Genomic DNA, 25,499 nt, shown 5'->3' with positions numbered 1-25,499 from the left:
TGTTTACCTTACATGGTCACACGCGGTCTAAAGGACGCCCTCCTCCGAGATCCCACGGCTGCGCGCAGAGCCGGGCGGAGGGAGGGAGTTTGGGGAGGGGGAAGAGCAGGAGGAGGAGAAAAAGGAGGAGGGGGGGGGAGGGGGAGAGACTACAAACTAGCAAGGATGGAGTGGGGGTGGGGAGGGAAGGGAAGGGGGGGTGGGGAGAGAAGCGATCGCGAGAGAGAGAAAAAAAAAAAAGCAACCTCCCAAAATAAAGAGCAAAGATTGCATTAGGAGCGAACAGCGCTGCAGAAATAGATGGCAGCTTCGTGTCAGTGAGTTTGCATCCCCCTTCCTGGTCCACGCGCTGGAGCGATCAGAGCCCTGGAAGGGAATTGTTACTCCCGTGGAGAAGTCCCCTCTTCCTGGCAGCCGTCTGCACTGTACACGCTGGATGCCTCTCTCCATCCACCCCGCTCACTCTCTCCTCTCTCCCTCTCTTCTGCATTGATTTTTTTTTTTTTCCTTCCTCCTCCTTTTTAGTTGACTGAAACAAAACAAAACAAAAGGGCCACTGGATGTCTGCCTTCTTGGGGGGTGAGCCAGACAGACTGACAAACAAACAGACCCAACTGTGCTCCGGGGAGGGTTTCTCCTCCCGCTTTGCCCGGCAGCAGCAGCATGGACGTGTTGGCTAGTTATAGTATATTCCAGGAGCTACAACTTGTCCACGACACCGGCTACTTCTCAGCTTTGCCATCCCTGGAGGAGACCTGGCAGCAGGTGAATGATTTAAATTACTTGTGTAAATCGTGCGGTGGCGGCGGAGACGCAGGGGCTGCGTTGGTGTGGGCTTCGGGTTTGAGTTTTTGGTTTGTCTTATCCCCCCCCTCCACCACCACCCCCTTTTTTTTCTTTTGGGCTGTTTGTTGTTTAAAATGTTTTTTTGGAGACAAGTCATCTGCGTTTACCTCTCCACCCACCCCCTAACCCCGTACTGTGCCGAGCGGAGCAGCCGGGCGAGTTGCCTGCGTCTCCAGTCACCAACACACATCCCTGCGCACACGTTGTCGGGGCTCCCTGTCCCCCAGCAGAGACCTGCCTAACTTCTTGGGGTTCGGAGGAACCGAGTGGGAATGTGGGTTTAGGGTTTTACGAGCGGTGGCTGACAGGAGACCGCGTCCGTACATGCACGAGCTGGGAACCTTAAATCCGGTTCATTTTTTGTGTGCTGACAACCATCAGATTGGGGGGTGGGGGGGAGGTAGTATCAATAAAGAACGGGAACTTGATTTTGGGATTGGGAGGTGCGCAGCAGCCAGAGAGAGGAGCCCGGTGACAAAAGATACTCAAGGATACCGAGTAGCTGTGTCTAACGCTGACCGTGCATTGTAGGTTTCCCCAGTGCAATGCCTCCAGAAAGAAAACACCCTCTCCGTGTGTCCTCGTTTCTCTCTCTCTTTTTTTGTTTTGTTTTGGTTTGTTTGGGGTCCCTCTCCAGTTAAGACAGCACAACCTCCGACAAAGGACAGTCGGTGCCTCCGTGCCTCTGACTTGGTCTTCGAGGACTAGTTAAACTCCTAGGATGCTGAAGGGCACCAGTGCCAAGTTGGCTGGGTGTCCCAGGGAGGGCAGAGGAGGGCTGGTGACAAGTTCACTGGGCTTTGGGAGGTGGAATAAAGTGCTGGTCAGTGACAAGTATAAGCGATCTGCTGCGGAAACAGTGGTTTTCTCCGCAAGGATTAGGAGCTGCCGAGGGGGGCATTCTGCAGGAAAGATGGTGGGTGGGGAGGTGGGGCGGGGGGAGGCATGGGTATTTTTTGAAAATTCTACACCGTGCACGAAGGAAAGGCCAGGGAAACGGTTTGGATTTACACATGGGAAGTGTGAACTTGCCCAGCTCATCTCGGAGAAACCCGCTTGCCCTTGGGGAGGGCTGCGGAGGCTTGGTGTGTGGCTGCTCCTGTAACTTCGCTCTGTGACAGCGGCTTGTTAAGGCTAATGAACGGCTGATTTTCCTCTGCCAGGATCCAAAGCAGGATTGCCAGTTTGAGGCTGGGCTGTAAACAGTGGCTGCTTTAGCGAGTGAGGTTTGGCTTTTGGTACCACCGGCCGAGCGGCTGAGCTGATCCTGACTGTACTATTGTTACTAGCCGCTGCAGACCCTGATCAGAGCCTGCCAGTTTCCCTCCAGGTATTGGCCTCTGGTGTCTGTGTGTCCACACATGCATTCCTGCCCAAGGATGCTGGCAGGTACCCTTGACTTTTGTCTCCCTCTAAATGCACACACAGTTCGCACGTTTTGAGCTTAAGGCGTGCTTCTTCGGGGCATCCTTTCCCCCATCCGTAATAAAACTGTCTCATGAAGGGTCTCACTACCTCTTCTTCCTCCTTTTAGTTCACATTCTAATTAAACCCAAGTGCCAGAATTTCATTTTCTGAACTAGCCTTCATTTCACACTCTCAGCCCCACTGGTGTCAAATGGTTGGGTATTAACAACTGTCTAGACAGGTTAGGGAGGGAATCTGTTGATGTAGTCAGCCTGCCTAAGGCAGCTCTTGTTTGTGACTGACTGTTAAGCAGTGTTGGGAGGGAAGAAAGTTGGCTTTATTTGTTTCAACGTTCCCTCCAGATGAATCACACAACTTTGTTTTGGTTCAAGTTTTCACAGTAGTAAAGCCTGCTTTTGGGGAAGGCCTCTCCAGAGGAAACTTGCTTTTCTAGATTGGGTTAGACCATCTCTGAGAAAGCCTAGGTCTGTAAACAAACATCATTGGTTTGATAATTAGGGGATGTATTCCATCTTTTGTTTCCTCAGAAGCCTTCTCAGCTTTTCCTTACCCCCTGTCCTCCCTCCCCCCTCAACCTACCCCCCTTCCAGGAACCTCTTTCACCCCCCCCCCTGCACCTCCCTCCTTATGTCTTGCCTTAACCCTCTCCAACTGCCAACTAACCTCATCTTAAAAGCCTTTGCCAAGCTATGCCAGAGGCACACACATACCGAAACAGAACTTGTGGGGAAGCACTCCTAAATAACATATGGCTCCGAGAAGCTTGCTGCTGTGGACTCTATAGTCACAGCTGCTCTATATAAAGGTGACTCTGACTCTTAAGTTCATACTGATGACAAAACCTCCAACCTCTATCTCTTCCTTCCCCCTTCTTCTTACCCCCGCTTCCCTCTTCTGAGTGTAAGGAGGGGGGATGCTTATGTGCACTGTTGGTTCCAAATCAACCATCAGATGGTGAAATTTTGAGAGTCCTTTGCTAAAAAAGGCTCAAGAAGGTTGCTACAAAGAACCCCACACAGGAGGAAGTTTCCTCATGCTCTGGAGTAATCAGATTTTAGAGGTCAAATAAGGAGCAATTATTAGATGTTCTCCTGAAAGTGAGCAGTGTACCTGGTTTTGAGGAGATGAGTGAAATACAGAGATTCCATATAATCTGATTTGACTTCGTTTATAGAGAAAGAATGGCTTGGATGATAAACCCAAGAACATCTGTGCATTTGAAAATTGAGGATGAACTATTTGAGGATTTTATTTTAAACATATGGTCTGAGATAACTGTCCTGCTTCATAGTCAGTGAGCCTACGACGGCCCTCCTGTCACGGATTCATATTTTGACATTGAGTTTTCAGGCAATGATACCTTATCCACATACAACTCCCAACGCTGAAAATCATTGCGGGTATCATTTTAAAACCCAGATGGACTTCCTACATTAACTGCTCTCCACTCCTGGGCTCTGACTGCATACTTAAGCATTTGGCCCAAGGAACATCATCTCTGCCTGTCATATAACTATAAATTACACTGTGCTTATGTGGTCTATTATTTTATGGAATTCAGCTGACGCACAAGTCTTAAGGCTACCAGCCTTAACCTCTTTGGAAACTTGCAGGAAATTTTTCCAAGAGCTGTCTGAGCAAAAGTAGGAAAACAGTCAAAAGTATGACAGACGCTAGAGTAGCTTAGAGGGTACCACTTGGTGATGGATAAAAGAAGAGCCATTCATGAGTTTTGTTGGCAACAGAAAACATGTTTTTTTCTGGACCCACTGTTGAGTTATAAATAAAAAGGATTTGATAAAATGTTCTTGGTTGTTTGCCTTCGGGAAGCTACAGAGACTTTTAGAATTTGGATATATTCTTTATCCCCAGCCTGCTCTTCCATCAGTGCAGGTCAAGTAATGATTTGCACTTAGCTGTGCTGTCTATAAGTCTTATCTGCACTTAGCTGTGCTTCATGCCATTGAGGAGCATGGTATGTTTACTTGAAATCTCTTATGGAATTATGCTCGTTGTTAATGCTGATTCATAATTGGCAGATGGGGTCAGTTTCAGGCCTCTCTTTTGCTCAGAGAAAAATTTTCCACTGCTACTGGAAACAAATAAATAAATCATAGAATATTCCTCCCTCCTCCCCCATTTCCCCATTGTTTTAAACTAATGGCATACTTGGCTACTGGAAGAACTAAAACGTCCCCGTAGCACTGCAATTTCAACTCTGCTTCAGACATCCTGAAACACTTTTTATAAGGGCCTTCGGTACGAGGCATCTCTAGGGGACAACCTACAAAAATGGTTGCCTTCCAAGAACAGCCTCGTGGTACAAGGGATGGGGTTAGGTCTGTGAGCTGCATTGCTTCTCCCTCTCTAAGGTGATCTTGCCTTTGCACACTGCCTTCTGTAGGCCTGAGCAGCCAGGTGCTGTCTCAGCCAGGAAGACAAAGCAAACCGGAGGGTCCCTGCATCCGCAGGTTTGCCTCTGTCCCCAATTTGCAGAAACCCTTGTCATGAATTAGAATTTCTTGGCAACAGCACCACCCAGGGAAATCTGTAGACACAAAGGAGCCTTGCTAACCACGCTGAAAGGATAAAATAGCTGCTGCTTTGTAAAAAGAAAAAAAAAAGTGATTTGTGTGCTCTTCAGTTACCATAAGTCTATATATTATTTTTATTTGAAACAGTGTCTTGGTAGACGGAAAAAAAAATTAGAATTGCCCGTTATCTAGAATTTCTGTATAAGGATGCAATCCCTAAATAAAAGGTAGCTTTGCAAATGAAAGCACGTGTGAACACAATCCATCACACACTTAGCCTTTCTTTAATAGATTCACTTCCATGTTCTTCACAATAGATACATCTTTGTGTAGGTGCAGGGGTTCTCAACCATTATCATTCACTCAACTTGTCTGCTGTTTGGTGTCTGCAAGTGGGTGAATGTTACAATGCAGATATTTCTGCTACATCTGACTTTAGTGGGCAGTGTGTGTGTGTGTGTGTGTGTGTGTGTTTGGGGGGCATAAAGGAAGTGCTGACTTCTTTGTTCTCCATAAAATTCCGCCCCCCCCCCCTGCCACTTCTTATCCTGATGGAGAATGTGAGGTTGGGGTCCAATCCATTTAAAGGGCAGGACAGAAGATGCACTGTGACAGCCGCACCCTGACATGATTTATGTATGGGCATGCCAGAGACCTTCAGCCTCCAAATGGGGCTCTTGCTCCCTCCCAGCCCATTCTAAATATAAGTGCCAGTGGGGCCTATTTGCCTGTCCACTTAAACGGGAAGAGTTTAGAGAGGGTCCTAATGGGGCTTTTAGTAGCCATTCTCTTATAAATCTTCAGGTTCTTCTCCCTTCAGAGAATTCCTGTGTTTTAAATTTTGAGGCATTGCAAACACAGGAGGCATTGCAGTCTTCTTTAATCACTCCGTGCCTATTGGGGGATGAAGAATGCAGCTTACTCTGGCCGGTCCCAACTGGCTGGTGTTGGTAGGATAGCCGACCACGTGGGCTAGTAGATGCCCCCTCTCTCTGCAGTTTGCAGCACGTGTAAGGGTTTTTTTTTAAATCACCTTTGCTGAGCCCCAAGACTGGCACATGCGGAAACGGCCTCTGTGATTCTGGTTCACTCCGTTATAGCAGCTAGCGTGTGTGCTGGGACTGGGACTTGCTGAAAGTTTAGGACAGCTCCCCAACTTAACCTGAGTGGTGCCAGGAGGGTGAGGGGTGGAGATTTCGTCTCTACAAATAAATCCCTTTGCTTTCCCAGATCAATAAGTGAATGCTTGCTTTGCATACGCAGGTGGAGGCGTTTCAACCCAAATTATCAAATCTTACCAAGCACAGTGATTAGGAAGCTCCACAACCACTTCTGCTAGTATCTAATCATTAAAGTTACAGGTACCACTGACAAGAAACACTCCTCCGCCCAGTGACGTTGTGTGCTATCTTAGAACATCCACAGGAGAAAACATCCTTATTCAATTTAGTGTAAGAGATTATTATGCTAAGCAGAGTAAGCCAGTCAGAGAAAGGCATTTTGTCACACGATCTCCCTTATATGTGGAATCTAATGAACAAAATAAACTGACAAACAAAATAGGTCCAGAGGCTTGGGTACATGGAACAGACCTACAGATCTCAGAGGGGCGGGGGGGGGGGGGGGGGGGGGGAGAAAGAGATTAACCAAAGAATTTACATGCGTATAGGCATAGCCCACGGACATACACAATAGAGTGGGGAAGGCCTGCGGTGGGGAAGGGATTGGGTGGAGGAGGGAAAAGGAGGGTGGAGTGGGGGACATCTGTAATACTGTCAACAATTAAAAAAAGAGTCCCCGCAATAAACCAAGTATTGCCTTTAATAGGACATGCTTTTACCTAACGTTGGTCATGATCTTGCTCCTCCCCCTACTTTGCCTTTATTTTCTGCTGCTGATTTGGAGAACTATTTTTATTGCCCTGAGTCCGTTTCGGTTTCCTCACTTGGTGTTTTGGTGCGACCCTGAGGACTTGGTCCAGCTAAGTGTATTGTGTCTGTTGCGCTCTCGTCCATCACACGTGTGCTGTGTCCAGGTTACAGCTGAGCTGAGCAGCAGTGGGATATGGGTCCAGGATCAGCCTGCTGGAGATGTGACTTGTGATTTCATAGTGAAACCATTCCTGACTGGCCTGGTAGATGCACCCAGTCACACCTGGTGGGGTTTTCTTTGTTTATGCTAACACGTGGACAATATTTCGCAGTAAGTGCTTCATTCCTCGATCTGGTTATGTGCAAAGTCCTGTTTGGGTGATGCAAAGTTGAACTGGATCTGGATTCTGCCTTGGATGGGCTTGACTCCAGTGGGGGAGAATAAGCATGTTCAAAATTAAGCAATAAAAAACTAGAATACAAATGCCAAAATAAAGAGATTTTAAGTCCTCTGAGTTTTTGAACACTGAACTGTGTCTGTTTGTACTTACCACTTTGTTGCAACCTTGTTTATAAAACATGCCCGAATTTTACTAAGTTCTGTTGTTCTTTTAGCTAATGGCATGTCAGTCAGGGGCTGGTGGCCCTTTCAGGACAAATGAGTGTACAGTGTGGAAACACATGTCTGTCCGTAATGGCCAGGAAACAGCATCCATGTCTGTGTCCTTCGGAAGTGATTAGAGGTAATTAACATAATTAATGTAGAGCCATATGCAATATCTATTTCTGAATATGGGTTTATTGACATTTCCTGAGGGTCATATTGAAAGTCAGGCCCCAGGCCTTATACCAGAGCTAGGAGCATACGCTCTTAGAATTTCTTATCCTAAAAGGGTCTTCAAACACTAGGGTTGCACCAGGTGGTTGTTAAAGCCAGACAAGCCATTGATCCTCCAACGTCACCTACTGTTGTTATTGCCAAAGGGCCCAGGACTCTCTCGGGTGCCGAGATCAGTTCACTTGCTTTTCATCACCCTGTTCTAAATAAACTTGGAGTCACCTATCATTCTTTCCTCCGCTCTCACTCTCTCCCCTTAAAGGGAGGCAAGAAAATCTTGCTTTGACTTTGGACAGTACTAGTACATGGAATTGTGGAATTGTTTGGGCCCTAAATGAATATCTTGAAGAAGGCTTTATATGTGTAACTTAATCCCTTTTCCACTTTTAATAATGTGTGGTAACCTGGAAAATGTATGTTGCCCTGAATAACAAAACAGAATAATGTCACTTGAATAATAACAAGTAGAATGGGAATAAAGTGGGGGTGGGGATAATTGAGGTAATTGAGGTAATGTGGTGGGGAGTTGGATGGGTGGTAGAACTTGGGGTTTTATGTAGAAAGCGTCAAAACGTGAAATGGCTTTGTCTCTGACCCCTTTCCTACAAAGGGACTGCCGGAAACTAACAGCAATCATGTGCCAATTCAGAAAAATCTTTTAGACGTGTTTTTAAATTTCTTGAGAGGATTGGGTAGGCAGTGAGGTTGTGATGTTGTACAAATTCAAACAGAAAATACTGAACACTGTGATAAGCAGTTGGGAAGAAAGTCAGCTTCTGGGAGGCTTTTAAACAAGCCCTTTTGGGGCTAGAGGTTGAAGCAGGCCTCATTTTCACCGTGTCCCTAGTGAGGAAAGGAAACATAGGGTTGCTTTCCACTCCTTTGGCCAGTGAGTGTTTGCCCTTCTCGGCCCAATCTCTGCTAGTTATGGTGGGGAAAATTCTTTGTTGGAAATCATCTCACAAATCTGTTTCACCTCTAAGATCTTCAGAACTGAAATTTCCATCTCAAATGGAGGCTACTTCATTTCCTCAAAGCTATAATCTACATCTCCAGCTTCGGATATTTTCCTGAGTTTCAGGCTCACACGTTTGAATTGGAAACATGAGACTGACAATACTACAGGCTTTTGGGGTTGTCGCAGGATCACTAGCTTAAACTCATCAACGTCTTTCCTTCATTTCCTGGCTTTCTGATTTCTTGACGTGAGCTTTCTTCCCGTATCTAGGTTTGAAGCTTCAGTCATCTTTGGCTCCTCTCTTTCTCTTAAATCTAATCAGTTGAGAAATCCTGTTGATTTGACTCCTCCCATACTTCATATTCTTCGACTTTCTATTCCCTCTGCCATTGCCCGAAGGCAGCCCCTGTCACCTCCCCTAGATTGACTTTCTACTTCCATCACCATGGTTTCAAGTTGTCAGTGGCGCCCTGTTACACAGAGGATCGAGCAAAACTTCTAAGAGTCAAGACATTCCAAGACTAGGTTTAGAGAATAGTTACAAGTTTCACCCTTTCATGTGTAGTAAATGCCATCCAAATGGATGACTGTGCTTTTCCTGTTTCTGTTTTTATGTCATTTCCGTCAGCCTTTTCCTTCCTTCCTCTTCACATCTGATTCTCTTTGTCCAAATTCTACCCATCCTTTAACATGATGTCCCATCTTCTAGGAAACTCCACCCCTTTTCTTTGGCCAACAATAATTGCTACTATTACATTCATGTGTAGAACTTTTTATTTCCTCATGCTGCTTTTAAGTTTTGTCTTGTAGTATAGCTTTCCTTTTGATTTTATTTTTTTCCTTCTTGTCTTAGTTTTCCAGGTGGATTGTATGACTTAGAGCAGACTTGATACCTTGGTTATAATTTTGATAATATACTTTTGGTATAGCATTCATCAGGTTCTTAAAGAGCGTTGTGCTAGGCATTCAATGGATATTTAAGGATTATCATATGACTTGACTGAAGATTTGCCGGTGTCTATAGCAATGGTTTTCAACTGTGGGGCACCCCAGACCAACTAAACCAGTACCCATTTGGTAGAATGGATAGGCATCAATGTTTTTTAAAGCTTCTAGGTGATTCTAATATGTAGCCAAGGCTTATAGGGTTAATATCATATATATCAGAGTTGTAGGCGCCTACTCCATGTATGGAAATAGTTCATTTCTTATGTAATTGAATGTAAGTGTAACAGAGGTTTATACTAAAGCAGGGCAGTACTGGTGGATATAGTTCATGTAGCTCATTGATTAATAGTGACTGCTTAAGTGTTATTTCATCCTTTTTGTTTTGGGTTTTCCTCACCTTACAGTATCTAATGCTCATTTGGCTCACATTTCCTGTGACCCACTAGAGGTTTGCTTAACCTGGTCAAATTCCATTTGTGGTACCTTTGTGATGTTGGGCATTAAACTTTGGCCATGCTGTGCTTCAAATAATTCATTCTTGGAAGGCCCTTGACCATGATTTTCCACTTACCTCAGCCTGTGCTTTGGTTGTAAAGGGATGGATGCATGTATGAACATATGTTGGATGATGCCGGATAGGCATTAGGTAGCAGCTCTCCATACTTCTTACTGACCTCACTATTTGGAAGTAGACTCTGTTTATAAGGAATGTCAAAGGACCCATGTTTCTAGTAAGAGAAGCAAAAATAAACCGTGGGAGAAGAGGACTGCCACTGAGGACATTCAGGCAAGGAGGCTGCCTCCCCGTCGGTGAAGGCTTACCTCTTGTGGCAATGACCATGGGCATGTGGCGATCTTCACAAAGAAGCCTTAGAAAGGCCTCTGTTTCCAACTGTAATGTTTGCCAAAATGTATGTACTGTCGCTGCATCCTTTCATCTATAAACTGTCTTTGATGGGGGTAAGAAAGAACATCATGAGAAGAGCTCAGAGCTTAGGGTTGAAGGATGCCTTTTGGAAAGCTCAGTCCAGCTGTGAAAACTGCAATTAGCCGTGCAGCAATTGCTCTGGAAGGGAGTGCCGGCCTGCTCCTGCTCCTGACCCCACTCCCACCCTCACCTTCCAGAGCCCCGTTAGCAGGAATTCAATGGACGGGTCACAGTGCAGGCTCTGAGTTTTGGAGAGGCAGCACATTTGCTCGGTGTACAAAGGAGTAGAATTACATTCCATCTACTTTTACCTTTTGAGCTTTTGTTCTTGGTTCGTTTGGTCACGGTAGACCCTGTTAATAGAGCACAGCTCCTGCCCATGAGGGTGAAGATGCCTTCTGTGAGGGGGTCCGAATGCAGATAGGATTTTCCTGTGAGCTCCCTGAGGTGCTACTCAATGTAAACTCACTACTGTGTTCCAAGGTTGTTCAGCCCTGGCCTGTGCATTTGCCTCTCTATATCAAGGTGCTCCTTTTCTCTAATATGGACCAAGAGATTATTTCTCTTGTTTGCTTGTGAAAGTCTAACAGACATCTTTATTGAGCTTTTTGTTCTCAAAGGCTTAGGGTGTTTTGCTCACAATCTCATCATTGGCACATTCCTTCTGTAACTAAGGAGCAGGCAGATGTTACAGAATTTCCCTTTCAGAGGTGAGAACATGGGGCAGAGGAAGATTTAGCAAGCTGTCTTAATGTGGCTACAAAGCAAATGACTTGCAAAACCAGTGGTGGAACACACTTTCCCCTTCCCTCTTTCCTCTTTCCACTTGGCTAATCTTCCTATCATCATCATAAGCATCATTAATACTATCTAATATATGTCAAATACTTCAAACAGATAATATCTTTTGAGCACCTTATATGCAGCATTTCATTCAATACTCATAACCACCCTGTGTATTACATATTCTGTTTATTCCCATTTTGCAGATGGAGACTTTGAGGTTAGCGATATTAAATGGCTTGCCTGAAGTCACACAACTTGGAAGTGGTTGGGCTAGGATCCAGACCTGGGAAGACAGCTCAGCACTGAATTTTTACATTTATATTCACTCCTCCTTAGGTAGTAGGCACCAAGCCAGAAGCCTAAGCCTGGCGACCAATGGACCTGTAGGGAGTTGCATGGTTCTTGGGTCTTTTTACTGGGCTTTGGTTTTCTCACTATAAAAAGACTAGATTGTGCTAAATCTCCTTAAGGTCACAGTGTTTTGTAGTAGTTAAATTACTTGTAGGCTTTGAAATCTGGCAGAGCTGGATCCTTGAGAAAGCCACATAACATCTTTGAGTCCCATTCCATCATCTATGGAATGGAGTTAATCATGCCTACATGAGGCCAGGCAAGCTCTCTGGTCCTGTGTCTGGCACGTAGCATCCACTCAACAAATGCTCTTTTCTCCCCTATTTTCAGCTCTTCTTCCTCCCCTCAATGCTCTTTTTTTAAATAGTATCACTTGTCTCTCTAAGACAAGGGTGGAGAACATCTAGACCATGGGCTGTGTAAGGCCCAGGAAATCATTTGGTCTGGCCCTGCCAAGGTATTCGGGGTGAATAAATTAAATGTTTGACCAAAATTTAGCAGGTTAAATTTTAAGTTTATAATTTTGTATGGCCCAGGAATGATGTTATAAATATCCAAATGGCCCTTGGCATTAAAAAGGTTCCCCCCGCCCTGCTCTAAGGTCCCAGTGATCCTGGCATATCTAAGAGAAGGTGAATGGTGGAGGCTAGGCAAGGGAGTGTGCTGAGCATTGGACATGGTATTCTTTTATCCATCCACAGGAGAGGCTCTCATGAAGTTACTTGTACTTAGAACTGGGGAAAAACAAGCAATACTCATTATCCCCAGAACTGACCTTAGTTTGACGTCCTTGGAATTTGCTTGGCCTGCTCATGCAAATATCCAACCCGTTCCCCTTTCCTCCTCTCCAGTTTTACTTATGACTTACTGCTAAGTTTTTCCAGCATACAGTTATTTTTTTAAGGGCCAGAATTAGGCACATATAACATAATACAGTACTGGTTACTATACCTGCCATTTCTGCCTTACCTGATGACTGAGCTTACAGCAGCTTATGAGAGTGAATGAGGTTTTATGAGATCTATAAATATCTCAGATAGGATTTTTATTTCATTTTCCCCCTTCAAATAAGACATAATGGAAGCACTCACATACACAAGGAATATTTTTTCTGTGATAAAGTAGGGTGTTTTTGAATTGGCCTCTGAGAAGCAATAATTTGATGTGGCTGTTCGTGTTGGGAGTTCTGTGGGGGAGGGGGAAGAATCATGCATATGTTGCTATAAAACTCAAAGATTATTTCCTCATATTGAAGGGTTAGCCCAGCACCTATGGAGAGATTTATTTCAGAGATGCCAGCCCTGTGTGCAGGCTGCATTCCCTCCTTCCCAGGGGTATGTATTTGTGTTTTCTTAGATACATAGGAACCATTGGCTGGCTGGGGTGGGGATGGAGGGCTCCAGGAAAGAATGTTTTCAGTTGTCCCAAGGGAAGATGTTTTCATTCTTCTCCCCACTTCCTGGATTTCCTGGGAAGATTTCACACCACTTAATAGATTGCAATGAGATTTTTTTCTCTTAAAAAAAAAAAAAAAGTCTTAAGCTTATACAATTTAAAAAAACACACATTAACCCATACCAAAAATAAATTTTTAAAAATCTTGCTCGTTGAGGGTATCTACAAGGAACCCTGAACTTGTAAATTTAAAAAAATGTTTTTTTTATTTAAAAATAATAAATGGCATCAAATCGTTATGGTATTTAGATTTCATTGGCTACATTTAAAAGACTAATGGAACTACTTTATTTTTTTATTTTATTATTTTTAAAAATCTTTATTGTTGAGTTTATTACAGATGCCTCTCTATTTTCCCCCCATTGCCTCCCTCCACCCAGATCCCGCCCGCCCTCACCATCCTATTGTCTGTGTTCATAGGTAATGCATATATGCATATAAGATCTTTGTTTAATCTCTTCCTGCCCTCCTACACCCCTTCTCTCTGAGAATCGTCAGTCTGTTCCACTTCCATGCCTGCCTCTGATGCTTTTTTATTCACCAGTTTATTCTGTTCATTAGATTTCTTAATCGTTTATTTTGATTTTTAGATCCAGTTGTTGATAGGTGTGTATTTGTTGCCATTTTGTCATTCATATTTTTTATCTTTTTCTTTTTCTTCTTCTTCCTCTTCTTAAAGAATACCCTTCAACATTTCATATAATACTGGTTTGGTGGTGATGAACTCCTTTAGCTTTTTCTTATCTAGGAAGCTCTTTATCTGACCTTCAATTCTAAACGATAGCTTTGCTGGGTAGAGTAATCTTGATTGTAGGTCCTTGCTATTCATCACTTTGAATATTTCTTGCCAATCCCTTCTGGCCTGCATAGTTTCTGTTGAGAAATCAGCCCCCTTGTAGGTAACTAACAGCTTTTCTCTTGATGCTTTTAAGATTCTCTCTTTGTCTTTAGCCCTTAGCATTTTAATTATGATGTGTCTTGGTGTGATCCTCTTTGGATTCCTCTTGTTTGGGACTTTGGTGCTTCCTGGACTTGTAAGTCTATTTCTTTCACCAGGTAGGGGAAGTTTTCTGTCATTATTTCTTCAAATAGCTTTTCAGTATCTTGCTCTCTCTCTTCTTCTGGCACCCCCATAATATGAATATTGGTATGCTTGAAATTGTCCCAGAGGCTTCTTACACTATCTTTATATTTTTGGAATCTTATTTATTTTTGCTCTTCTGGTTGGGTGTTTTTTGCTTCCTCATATTTCAAATCGTTGACTTGATTCTCAGAATCCTCTACTCTACTGTTGAATCCCTGTATGTTATCCTTTATTTCAGTCAGTGTATGCTTAATTTCTGACTGGTCCATTTCTATGTGTTTGGCCTTCTCACTAAGAACCTTGAAAGTCTCACTAAGTTTCTAGAAGATTCTTGAGTAACCTTAGAACTGTGGTTTTGAATTCTATATCCAGTAGTTTGCTTTCTTCCATTTCTTTCATTTGTGACATGTTTCTTTGTCTCTGCATTTTGGCTGCTTCCCTGTGTTTGTTTCTATGTATTGGGTAGAGCTTCTGTGGTCTCCTTGAGTTGGTAGAGTGGCCTTATGTAGAGGTTATCCTTTTGGGGCCAGTGGCTCAGCCTCCCCAGTCACCTGAGCTGGGAACTTTAGGTGCACCCCTTTGTGGGCTGTGAATACAGTCTTCTTATAGTTGAGCCTTGATTGCTATTGGTGTCACTGGAGGAATTGACCTCCAGGCCAATTGGCTGTGAGGACCAATTGTGACTACAGTGGAAGAGCTGCTGTGCAGGAGACACCCCTATGGAGCAGGACTTGCTTCAGTGGGGCTTTGGTGCTCACTGAGTCTTCCCCCTGGGTCTGTTGCTTATGGAAGTGTAGAGTTTTAATCTAATATGGTCTGACACTGACCACTGGGTACACTGGCTCTTGGGTCTCCAGGGAGGTACAAAGTCAGCCACTGCCTGGGGCCACAGAGAGATCTGCAGATTCCTCCTCTTTGTCTCAGGTTTGGAAATGCCCAGATGAGGTTCAGCTATGAAGCAAGGCAGGCTGGTACTGGTTTGGGGCTCCCTGACCCAGCTGCAGCTTATTTGAGATTTTTAAGGACAGGCTATTCATATGCAAAAGCAGCTGCAGGCAGTTTGGGTGGGGTTGTAAATTGGATGGGAAGGGGTTTTAGGGAATCACCAGGGCCGAGCAGACAAATGGCTGCCAGTCAGCCCTGCAACCAGGGAAGTGCCAGCACAGGAACAGTGATCTCTGCGAGTACGGAGTACCTCCGCCTCTCCTGGGAGAAAGCCGCCCCCAAGTTCCTATCCAGATGCCAGACAAATGTGTCCCCCAGAGCCTCGCCCTGGTGCTGGAGCTCAGAGGAAGCAGAACCTTGTAAGTTCAGTTGATGGTGCTGGCCTTTTAAGAGGAACAGCTGGGTCTCCAATAGCCTCTGTGTCACTGAGCCCCAATCTGCACTGGTTTTTAGAGCCTGTAGTTATGGGGACTTCTTTTCCCAGCTCTGGGAGTCTGGGCTAAGGGTCTGGTGTAGGGCTGGGACCCCTTTCTCCTCCTGACGGCCTCCACAGAGACATTCTCCCTCCCGATTAAAAAAGGGGCACATGTGGGTGCCAGACCAGCCGGTTCTGGGCCTCCGCTCCTCCTACCAGTCTTAGTGTGCTTTCTTCTTTATTTCTCTAGTTGTAGGACTTCCATTCAGCTAGCTTTCCAGCAGTTCTGGATGATGATAGTTCTGTATTTTAGTTTTAATTATGATGTGGTTGTGGGAGGCGGCAAGTACAGGTGTTAACCTATGCTGCCATCTTGCTTCCTCTCCCTAAAAGCTGTGAGGGTTCTAAGCACTTCACTTCTATCTGTAAAATGGAAGTCAGACACTCCATTTGCCATTTGTTGTTTGGGGCCGTTATGACAAATTTAACTACAGATTTGCCTTTTTTTTTTTTAAACTTGAATATCTGACTCTATGACTATTTAGGGTTTTTGTTTCTTTGTGTGTTTTTTTAGCACAACCTCTCCCTACATACATCTTCCCCTGTTCTCAATCGCTTTGTGTTTAATTAGGTGATAATTCAGTTTGTTCTCTGAAGGAATAAAAACCATGTGAGTTTAGTACATCTGAACCAAAAGCATGCAGAGGATTTTTACCTAATGATGTTTAATTTTTTCTATTTAACAGCATCTCAGTGTGCAACATACCCCTAGCACTTTGGTACAGCTACATATACTCACTCCTCAGTGCTTATCATCAACTGATGTGACTTCTCCGGTCCTCAGTGTCCTTGTGTGTATATTGTGGGGTAGAGTTGGGAACAGTTACATGATCAGAGAACAAACAGGAAGCGCCTAGGCTGAACTGGCTTGGAGAGGTGTTTTATTTGGCCAACATACATGTTTCAATTTTCTTTTTAACTTAAATGCTTTTAGACAGATCGTGCACTCTTCAATTAACCTTGTCCCCACTATTTCCACCTTGCTTCACTTCTGATCTCTGGCCTGGTGAGCATGCACTGGAGTTTGTGACCCTCAGACTGGCAGCCCTCTCAGGCCCCTTCTTCTCCGTAACGCTGTGATTCGAGGACACCCTTCATTTCTCCATCTCAAGCTGACTTGCTTTCTACTCTCACCCAGAATCTGTTTTCCATTCTTTTTAGATTTCTCTGCCTTGTTCAATGTCTTTGTCCAGAACCCTGTTTTAATAAAGCAGCTTCCAAATTGCATGTCAATTTCTCTTAGTTATCCAGGTTCTGTTGTAGATCATTGAAATCTGGGATGGAAAAGACCATCTGGTTTACCCCTCTCCCCTCCTGGGCTGAGCAGTTGCTCCAGAGCATGTTCATTCCTTATTGGCTGGTATTTGCAACATTGTCCGATTTGGAAACTGACTCTTAAGTTTCCTGAGCAGGCAGCCTCTTTCCAGTCTAAATGTGAGCAAATGGAACAATACCAAACAAAATATACACATATATATATATATATATATATATATATATATATATATATTTTTTTTTTTTTTTGGTGGGACAGCGCTCATTAACAAATGACCACGATTGTCGTGGTTTCTTTTCTCTCTCAGAGACCCAGGTGGTCAGTGGCGAGAAAAGCTCCTTTTCGTGGAAGAGAAGCATGTGAGCAGTTCTGAGGTTTCTTAGTCTGACATGGAGGCATGTTGTATAGAATCCCATTAACTGCTTTCACTACTTACTTTTTGTGGAAGTGGATTTTTATGTGACTCGTTTCACAGAGGAAGTGATGCTTTGTGTGTGAAGAACTCCAGGGCATTAGAATAAAGTACTTTCCTGAGACTCCGGTAATTTGCTTTCTTCCCACCCTCGGCACTCATATACTGCCAGCAAGACACTTGGCCTTTATATTCTCATGCGTTCAGGATGCTATTCTACATTAGGCGTGTTTTAAAAAAAAAGTATTCTTTTTTATTGGCTACCTTATATTACTAAGGATATCATTTAGGTAGACCAGATGGTGATTCTCAGGGTCATTCTTTTCCTGTTAAAAAAGCCATTCCTTTGAATTACTTGGTGCTGGGTATCCCTCCCTGTTTTCTCCAATATGCAATTACTCCCCCTCCCCCGCTTTTTAAATACATCTGAGTGCTAAGTAAAGGTCCAGGCTCACTGTCTTGTTAACATATATCTTAATTGCTTTTTAAACTAATGACTGCTTATCTTACCATATGAATTAACTAAGTAAATATTAAAATATTTCTCAAAAAATACTTCTAGGCAGGAGGAAAGGAAGGAAAAGGAAAGAAAGGCAGACATTATGTGGACTTTAATGTCCTTGCAGTTTTCCTGTGAAAGAGAAGCAGAATGCAAAGCATTTGTTTTCCTACCCAACATGTGCCTGCCTACTTTTTCCTCCTATTTTACATCTGTGATTTCTTGTTTACGCTCCCTATTCACAGAGACTAGGATTTTACAAACGTTAGATTTTGAGGCCCACTTGACATCTCATGGCAGTCCTTCCTCAATTTGTAGATAACCTGCCTGAACTTTAGAGATCCTTTAGTCTAAGTCAGTAGTGGACCTTCAAGAATTGGGGGCCCCTTTTCAATGTTTTAAATGAATTTGCCTGTTGACACAATGCACAATGCAATGCTTCTTGAAGGGTGTCCCCAACCCTCCTTGAGCACAGAATCACCTTGGGAGGCAATATTATGACGCTTTCAGTAGTTTTCCCCAAAACCTTGTGATTAATTCAAGGAGAAAGACTCAGCCTTGTGGTAGTATGTCTTTAACACCTAAGGCTTTATAATCTTTCCTTCTCTTCCTCCTCTTTCTCCGATTTCTTTTTCTTTCTTTTGTTTTCTAATGAAGAGGAAACAGATCTATCTCAGACCCAGAACTTTAAAAAAAAAATGTTTTTATTGACTTCAGAGAGAGGAAGGGAGAGGTAGAGAGATAGGAACCTCAATGATGAGAGAGAACCATTGATCGGCTGCCTCCTGCATGCCCCCCCCTGGGGATCGAGCCCGAAACCCTGGCGTGTGCTCTGCCTGGGAATCGCATCGTGACCTCCTGGTTCATGGGTCGATGCTCAATCACAGAGCCACACCAGCCGGGACAGACCGAGAACTTTTGACAGGCAAACATCCAGCAAGATGTTAATATAATGTTGGTTTTGTTGTTTTTAATTTTATGATTATGTTTTATTGATGGACATTTACAGGAAAAGTATTTTAAAAATATGCAACATTAATACACAATGGCTCAGTGAGGCAATTACAAAATAAAAATGATAGGGAAATGATTGTGCTGATGAAATGCTGATTTGGTAAAAATGAATGATGGTGGAATGAAATTGAAGTTTGAGAAATACTAGTGTGGTAGAAAATTCAAGGGGTTTGGAGTCAGAAAACCTGGGATTTAGTCCTGACTTTGTAAGTATATAAACTAGGGCAAATTGCTAAGCTGCATTTTCCCATCTGCAATGTGGGGATTATAATAATAGGGTTGTTATGTTCAAATGATATATGGATGTGAAAGTGCTTTGTAAACTGTCACAGGGTATACAGTGTTATTGTCTTCTATTCTGTGGTAGGGGAGGCTTTTGTTTCTAGTCTTAAGCTAGTACTTTTTGTTGGCTTTCTTCCTCATGATTTCTATTCATTTTTCTGAGCAAAACCATAGTAGCTTCTTATTTGTTTATATGGGGCTGTTTTTGTGCCTTACTCATGGAACTTGAAAAACGTTTTCCTACTGGTTGTCTAAAAGTAGGGGCATAAAACTTTCTGATGTGTTTTTATGTGTGTGCATGTGTTAGCTTTGAAATTTTCAAAAAGTAAAATTAGTCCATAGTATGAAGTGTGTCAAAACTTTTGGCTAAAGATAATATATTTTGCTTAATTATTTTTAGATACACTTTTATTTATTTTTTGTTTGTTAAAAAATATGTTTATTGACTTCAGAGAGGAAGGGAGAGGGGGAGAGAGATGGAAACATCAATGATGAGCGAAAATCACTGATTGGCTGCCTCCTACAAGTCCGACAATAGGGTCCGAGCCTACAACCTAGGCATGTACCCTGACTGGGAATCGAACCATAACCTCCTGGTTTATAGGTTGATGCTCAACCACTGAGCCATGCTGGCTGGGCTAAATACATTTTTAAAAATTTTTAATTTAATTTTTATACATTTTTTTTTACATTTTAAAAAATTAAAATATTTTATCACACTCATGACACAGTTGTGTACATTTGTGTGTGTGTGTGTGTGTGTGTGTGTGTGTGTGTGTGTTTTGGTACCCAGGGATGAAGGAAGTTTGGGTTTTATGTAGAAGTGAGAACCTGAGGACAGTTCGCTTCTGAAAGTGGAAGTTTTGGTGCCTAAAATGACTCATTAACAATGCACTGTCACATGTTATTAGATGATGAGATGGGGACTTACCTGGGTAGGAAGTCCTAGACTTACCAGGACCCGCCAGCCTGACTTCCAGGGGAACCCAGCTTATGCTACACAGGGAGTACTCTGGGGGACACGGACTCATCCTAACCCAGGACAGCTCTGCTAGGAGGTGACTAGATAAAAGGGAGGTTGATTTTTCTGACATGAGGACCACACTGCCTATGTTGGTCAAGTCCCATGAACTCTTCAACTGAGGATGCTCAGTTCTCCATGCTACTTAAGACAGGTGCCATATTGACAAGGATTTGGGATCCCACAGTGTCAGGTCCAAAGGTCCACTCGCATGCAGCTTCACCTGAGGCACAGGGAGAAATGAGGGCACATCTGGACCTCTGTCTAAGAACGGGCTTTTAGTCCACTCTGTTATTGTGAGTTGGATAGCTCTGTCTTTATACATCCATTTGAAGTGAAAGTTTGCATCTAGGATGGCCCTGGGGCGCAGTCCATGTGGTCTGAGAAGCACAGGCCTCTCTTGCTCTGTCTGCCTGGATCAAAACACAGACACGGCTCTCCCCTCATTCCAGGTAGAGTTGGATGGGGTCCCTGAAGCTCACAGCTTCCAGTTTGCCCTGGCTCCAGACTTTCAAGGGGGAAATAGAAATGGAGAGGGACAAGAATGTCAGCCTTTTGACCCACTTCTGTAGGGATTTGTTAGGACATACCTTTGGCTCAACCTCCCACATGAGAAATTTGATTCTGGAGTCAGGAATGTGACAAAACACTTGAGTATGCAGCTGGGTTTTTGCCATCGATGTGATTTGCAGGGAAGTGTGGCCATAAAATGCTTGAGATCATGAGTTGGACGGACTCCCCATCTGGAGAGCCATACCTTTCTCTGCAAAATTAAATATTTATGTACTTTTAAGGTTCAGTTTTGATTTTTTAAAAGAAGATAGAAACTCACTCAACTGTTAAAAAAACCAACCACCATGAAATGTTTAGGATCAAGGGGAAACATTTCCAAGTTCGTAACAAATAGCTTTATCGGAAAACATTGCTTTGTTCTTTAAAGAAAATCAAACCCTTACTAAAACATTTTAAGAACTGACGCTACAGTCCTGGCCAGTGGTCACCATGAAAGTGGCAGAGGCCAGGGGCTGATGTTGGCCTTCACATTGTTATCAGAGAGCTTCGTCATCATCCATTCCTCCTTCTCCTCTTACTTTAGGGTTCCTCCACTGTGACTTTCCCCATCTGGCACTGACTCCCTTTTATTCCCATTGACCCCCTACACCTGCCCCCTCCCTCCCACCAGGCCTTTACCACACTATTGACTGTATCCATGGGTTATGTATATATGCATATTAGTTCTTTGGTTAATCTCCCCCCTCCATCCCTCATCCCTGCCTCTCCTCTGAGATTCATCAGTCTGTTCTATGCTTCTGTGTCTCTGAAGCTATCATTTTAAAAACACTTCTACTTGAAAATAATACACAGAATCCCCTATACCCTCCATCCAGTTTCCCCCAATGGTGACATCTTATATAGCTACTAGAGGCCCGTTGCAGGAAGATTCCTGTAAGAATAGGGCTTCCTGCGGCCATCTCCGCCACCCCGCCTGCTTCCCTCCCTTCTCCACTGCCCTGCTTGCTTCTCAGCAGCTTCGCTCCCTTCTGCAGCTCTTGGCTTCCTTCTACGCTGTCTTCAGTCTTCATGCAAAGTCCTCTGCACCTGGACATGCAAATTAACTGCCATCTTGGTTGGGTTAATTTGCATACTCGCTCCTGATTGGCCCGTGGGCGTGGTTTGTGGGCGTAGCAGAGGTATGGTCAATTTGCATGTTTCTCTTTTATTAGATAGGATCAGATGACTTGGTTCATTTTGAGGCACTTGCTCTGAGGAGGTGGGGTGGGTGTGGTAGGAGGGAACGCGGAGAAAGGAGGATGAAGTTATTGAATGGCCAAGGGAGGTGTGGGTAGGGGGAAAGAGGAGCCCAAGAAGGAACCCCGACCTTTTGTACCTGAGGCCTCTCAGCTGTTAAAATGAAAAGCTAATTATCTCTTGTTTAAATGAGAAAAAGGGATAAAAATATCTCTTCTATATGTGGATACACATAACATTCAAATAAAAGGATAGATAAGTACAGTTGACAGTTTTGGGGAGGAGGGAAAGAGGAGAGACTGCTGGGAAAGAGGAAAGGGAGATTTTAACTTTGTATACATTTTTTTTGTTCCATTTAAATGTTTTTGGCCTTCATGTATGTTCATTATTTTTATTTTTTAAAAGTGCAATCCAGGTGATGGAATAATAGGGCACTTATATTTTCCTCTATGGTTTTGTTAACTATATGCTAATTAAATACATACCAAGCTTCTTGACACAATCAATAATTTGGACTGCTAACAGTTGTTCTTTTAGTGGGGCCAGTAAGTGAACCCCATTCTCCCTTCTCTAACCCATTAGAGAAAATACATACAGGAACCAGAGATAGAGGTTAAAAACCAGGTTTATTTATCATGACAAAGCTGCATGTAGACCCAGTTGGGAAGTGCCATTTCATTCTGGCTTCCCAATGTTTACCCCATTCCCACCCCCTGCTAGCTTATGAGCTGACCCGTCTGTGGGAAAGGGTCTTCACAGAAAGCCAGTCACTGGGATTCCCATGGCCCCCCAGTGGGAGTGCTCCCCCATGGGAGGGGGCAATGTAAAGCCCTCGGGGGTCAGGGTGATGAGAGATGAGTGAGCATTGCACTGTTTTTTTCTTTCTGTTTTTCTTTCAATATCACTGATCGCTTTTCTCTCTTGGGCAGGAGTGAGTGAAGAAAGTAAAAGGAAGTGTTACTTCCAGGGTTTTCTTGGAGGGATTTACTCTGGGAGTGGAGGCCCCCCAGGGAAACACGAGAGAAGGGAAAGGCTCCCCCTGCAGAATGAAGACTGAGGAAGAGAGCAAGTGCCCATGCGGGATGCCCCAGGAGGGGACAGAGGAGCCCAGCATGGCCGGGGGAGAGCTGGGTGGAGGAGAGGACAGGAAGCAGCAGTGATGGTATTGCGTTGCTCTCAGTGGAGGCGGCCTGGGCACATTGTCCTAGGCCCTGGTACTTGAGGAACATTGGCCAGAAAGGGACTGGGAGCAAGTAAAAATGGAAAGAATTTGAGGACTGTAGACCCATAGCCTTACAGGAAGAGTGGTACAGTAGTAGTCTCTCCTTATCCGTGGGGGTTACATTCTAAGACCCCCAGTTAATTCCTGAAGCCGCAGATAGTACCGAACCCTGGATGTACAATGTTTTCCCCTATACATACATACCTACGATAAAATTTAATTTTTCGATTAGAGGCAGTAAGAAATTGACAGTGACTAATAATAAAATAGAACAATTAAATCAATATATTGTAATAAAAGTTATGTGAGTGTTCTCTCTGTCTCTGTCTCTCTCTGTCTCTCTGTCTCTCTCTCTCTCTCTCTCTCTCTCTCTCTCTCTCTCTCTCTCATAATCCATCGGATAACCAAGAAGGCTACTGAGTGATTAATGGGTGGGGAGTCTATACAGCATGGATGCGCTGGACAAAGGGATGATAACTGGACAAAGGGATGATTCATGTCCGCAGTGGGACTGAGCAGGACGGCGTGAGATTTCATCACAGTACCCAGGAAGGCGTGCAGTTTAAAAAAGCGTATGAATTGTTTATTTCTGGATTTTCCCATTTAATATTTTCAGACCATGGTTGACCACAGGGAACTAAAATGGCAGAAAGTGAAACCGCAAGTGGCGGGGGTGGAGGGGACCACTGTATAGATGGAAAGATGAGAACAGAAGACTCTCCCATGTCTCCAGAATACTCTGTTTTGGAAACTGCTTTGTCCTTTACCTGCCTCCCTGTCCACTTGTCCCTTCTTGGCCACTTCACATGAGAACAGAACTCACTCCTTGTGTCTGAAGTCAACTAGCCTTGGCTGATCAGGGCATGTCATGTGTCAGCAAGGGATGAAGACATTGGAATAAACACGCTTGTTCATAGTAAACCATTGGCAGCATTGAGAAGGAAGTAGAGAATGCTTAATTTTGGAGCTATGCCCCATTTCCATTCTCTGATTTCTGTTTCTGGTTCTCTTTCTTTCCTCAGCGGTGCCTTGTCCGTGCATAATTGTTAGTTGCTCTTCTTGTGAGGGGAAATGAAGTCAGCAATGATCTATGTCAACATCTTGGTGACATCACTCTCTTGGTTCTCTCTTTTTTTTATTTCTTCATATAATTCCCCCCTCTCTTTCTCCTTCCCTTCCTTCCTCACTTCCTTTTTTGAGGGCTTTCGATCTGCCAAGGACTGAGGTAGGTCTGAGGTTGCACTGGTGACCCAAACAGACATGGTCTCTGCTCTCATGGAGCTTAGAGTCTAGAAGGGGACCCAGAATATCAATAAGTACATATAGAAATGTGCATTGTGCCTGCAATAGAAGGAAAAGAGCAGGGTGCCAGGAGAGAATATTTCTTCAGTGATTTTCCCAGTCACCTCTGAAAGAGTCCAGGAATTTCCTGTTCCTCTCACAGCTATTTTATATACTTCCCCAAAACGTTTTCAGAACTTCTTCCTGGAAGTTTACAGTTACTACTCAAAAGGAATCTAAAGTGGAACAGACGTTTGAAATTGAGAACACTTACAACTGGTAGACACCACTTCTTATTAGTCTCTCGGGTTTAGACCTTTCCTGCTATGTGTGATATATACGAGGCTGGAGTTTTATCCTGGTAAGCAAAGAAGTTGTTACACTTCATATCCTATATATATTGTTGGCATTGAGTATTGTTTAAAGGTCTATTTTAAACCTCAACTTCATTGCAATAGATTTGTATTATTCCTTCCATTGGAAAAAATAATGAGGGAATTAAAGAAAAGGAAAAGTTAATGGTCTTTCCTTGTTACATAGCAAATCATCTTGGGCAAGAGATTTGACTAAGTCTGTCAGCTAAGACCTTAATGATATGTTGCTGTGTAGCACTCCCTAACAAAGCCTGTATATGTAAAAGCAGTAGGTAGTTCATCCTCATCAGTGGTGGCAATTTTTAAAAATAGATATATATGAGCAGAATTTTCTTAATTCTGCCCCAGGATTGATTGGTGAGTTTCCTACTGAGAGATGTAAATAAGATTAATAAATTTATCTGGCCGAGTTTCTCTGATTCTGGCTTGGTATGTGGCTAGAGGAAAAGACTTTCTGGGAAGAATGATGCCTTTTTTTAAAAAAACAACAACAGCAAATGGATTGAATTGGTGTAAGTGTGATTTGCACAGGGATGCTTAATCTATCTAGCATCAAATGCCAGAATACAATGTGGATTTTATAAAGATAAGACTATTGCCTGATTTGTATGATTAGAGGAAAGATTTTGGGATTAAGATGTATCTGAAAACTGACTCTGTTTACCTTTAACGCCTGCCGATTTACAGCCTCGCCAGGAGCTACTGGCACTACTGAGGGATGGTGGCAGGATACGAGAGAGACCACGGCACATCTTCAGAAGAAGGGCAAGATGCAGTGAACCCCTGGCTATTACTGGGTGTGCGTGGGAGTTGGTGGTGGTGCTGATTTGGTGATAGACGCAATGGGATTGGGTCACAGGACCTGGAAGAGGGAAGCCTTGACTCAGCTGGGAGGGGCGGGAGGGAGGAGTCCTAGGCAAAT

General features: G+C 43.7%; 1 protein-coding gene across 2 annotated transcripts in view; it reads left to right on the top strand.

The window, feature by feature from the left end:
• The first annotated feature begins 200 nt into the window (after positions 1–200).
• KLF7 (KLF transcription factor 7) overlaps positions 201–25,499 on the top strand; it is a 94,102-nt gene continuing 68,803 nt past the window's right edge. For both annotated transcript variants that reach the window (XM_079782777.1, XM_079782776.1), the window contains exon 1: positions 201–765. In XM_079782777.1, the coding sequence (XP_079638903.1) occupies positions 664–765 (102 nt within the window). In that variant the 5' untranslated portion in view covers positions 201–663. The remainder of the gene's footprint in view (positions 766–25,499) is intronic.

This window comes from Cnephaeus nilssonii (genome assembly GCF_951640355.1).
Source record: "Cnephaeus nilssonii genome assembly, chromosome: 10".
NCBI lineage: Eukaryota > Metazoa > Chordata > Mammalia > Chiroptera > Vespertilionidae > Cnephaeus > Cnephaeus nilssonii.
Note: the sequence above shows the minus strand (reverse complement) of the source record. Positions and strands in the feature narration are given on the sequence as shown.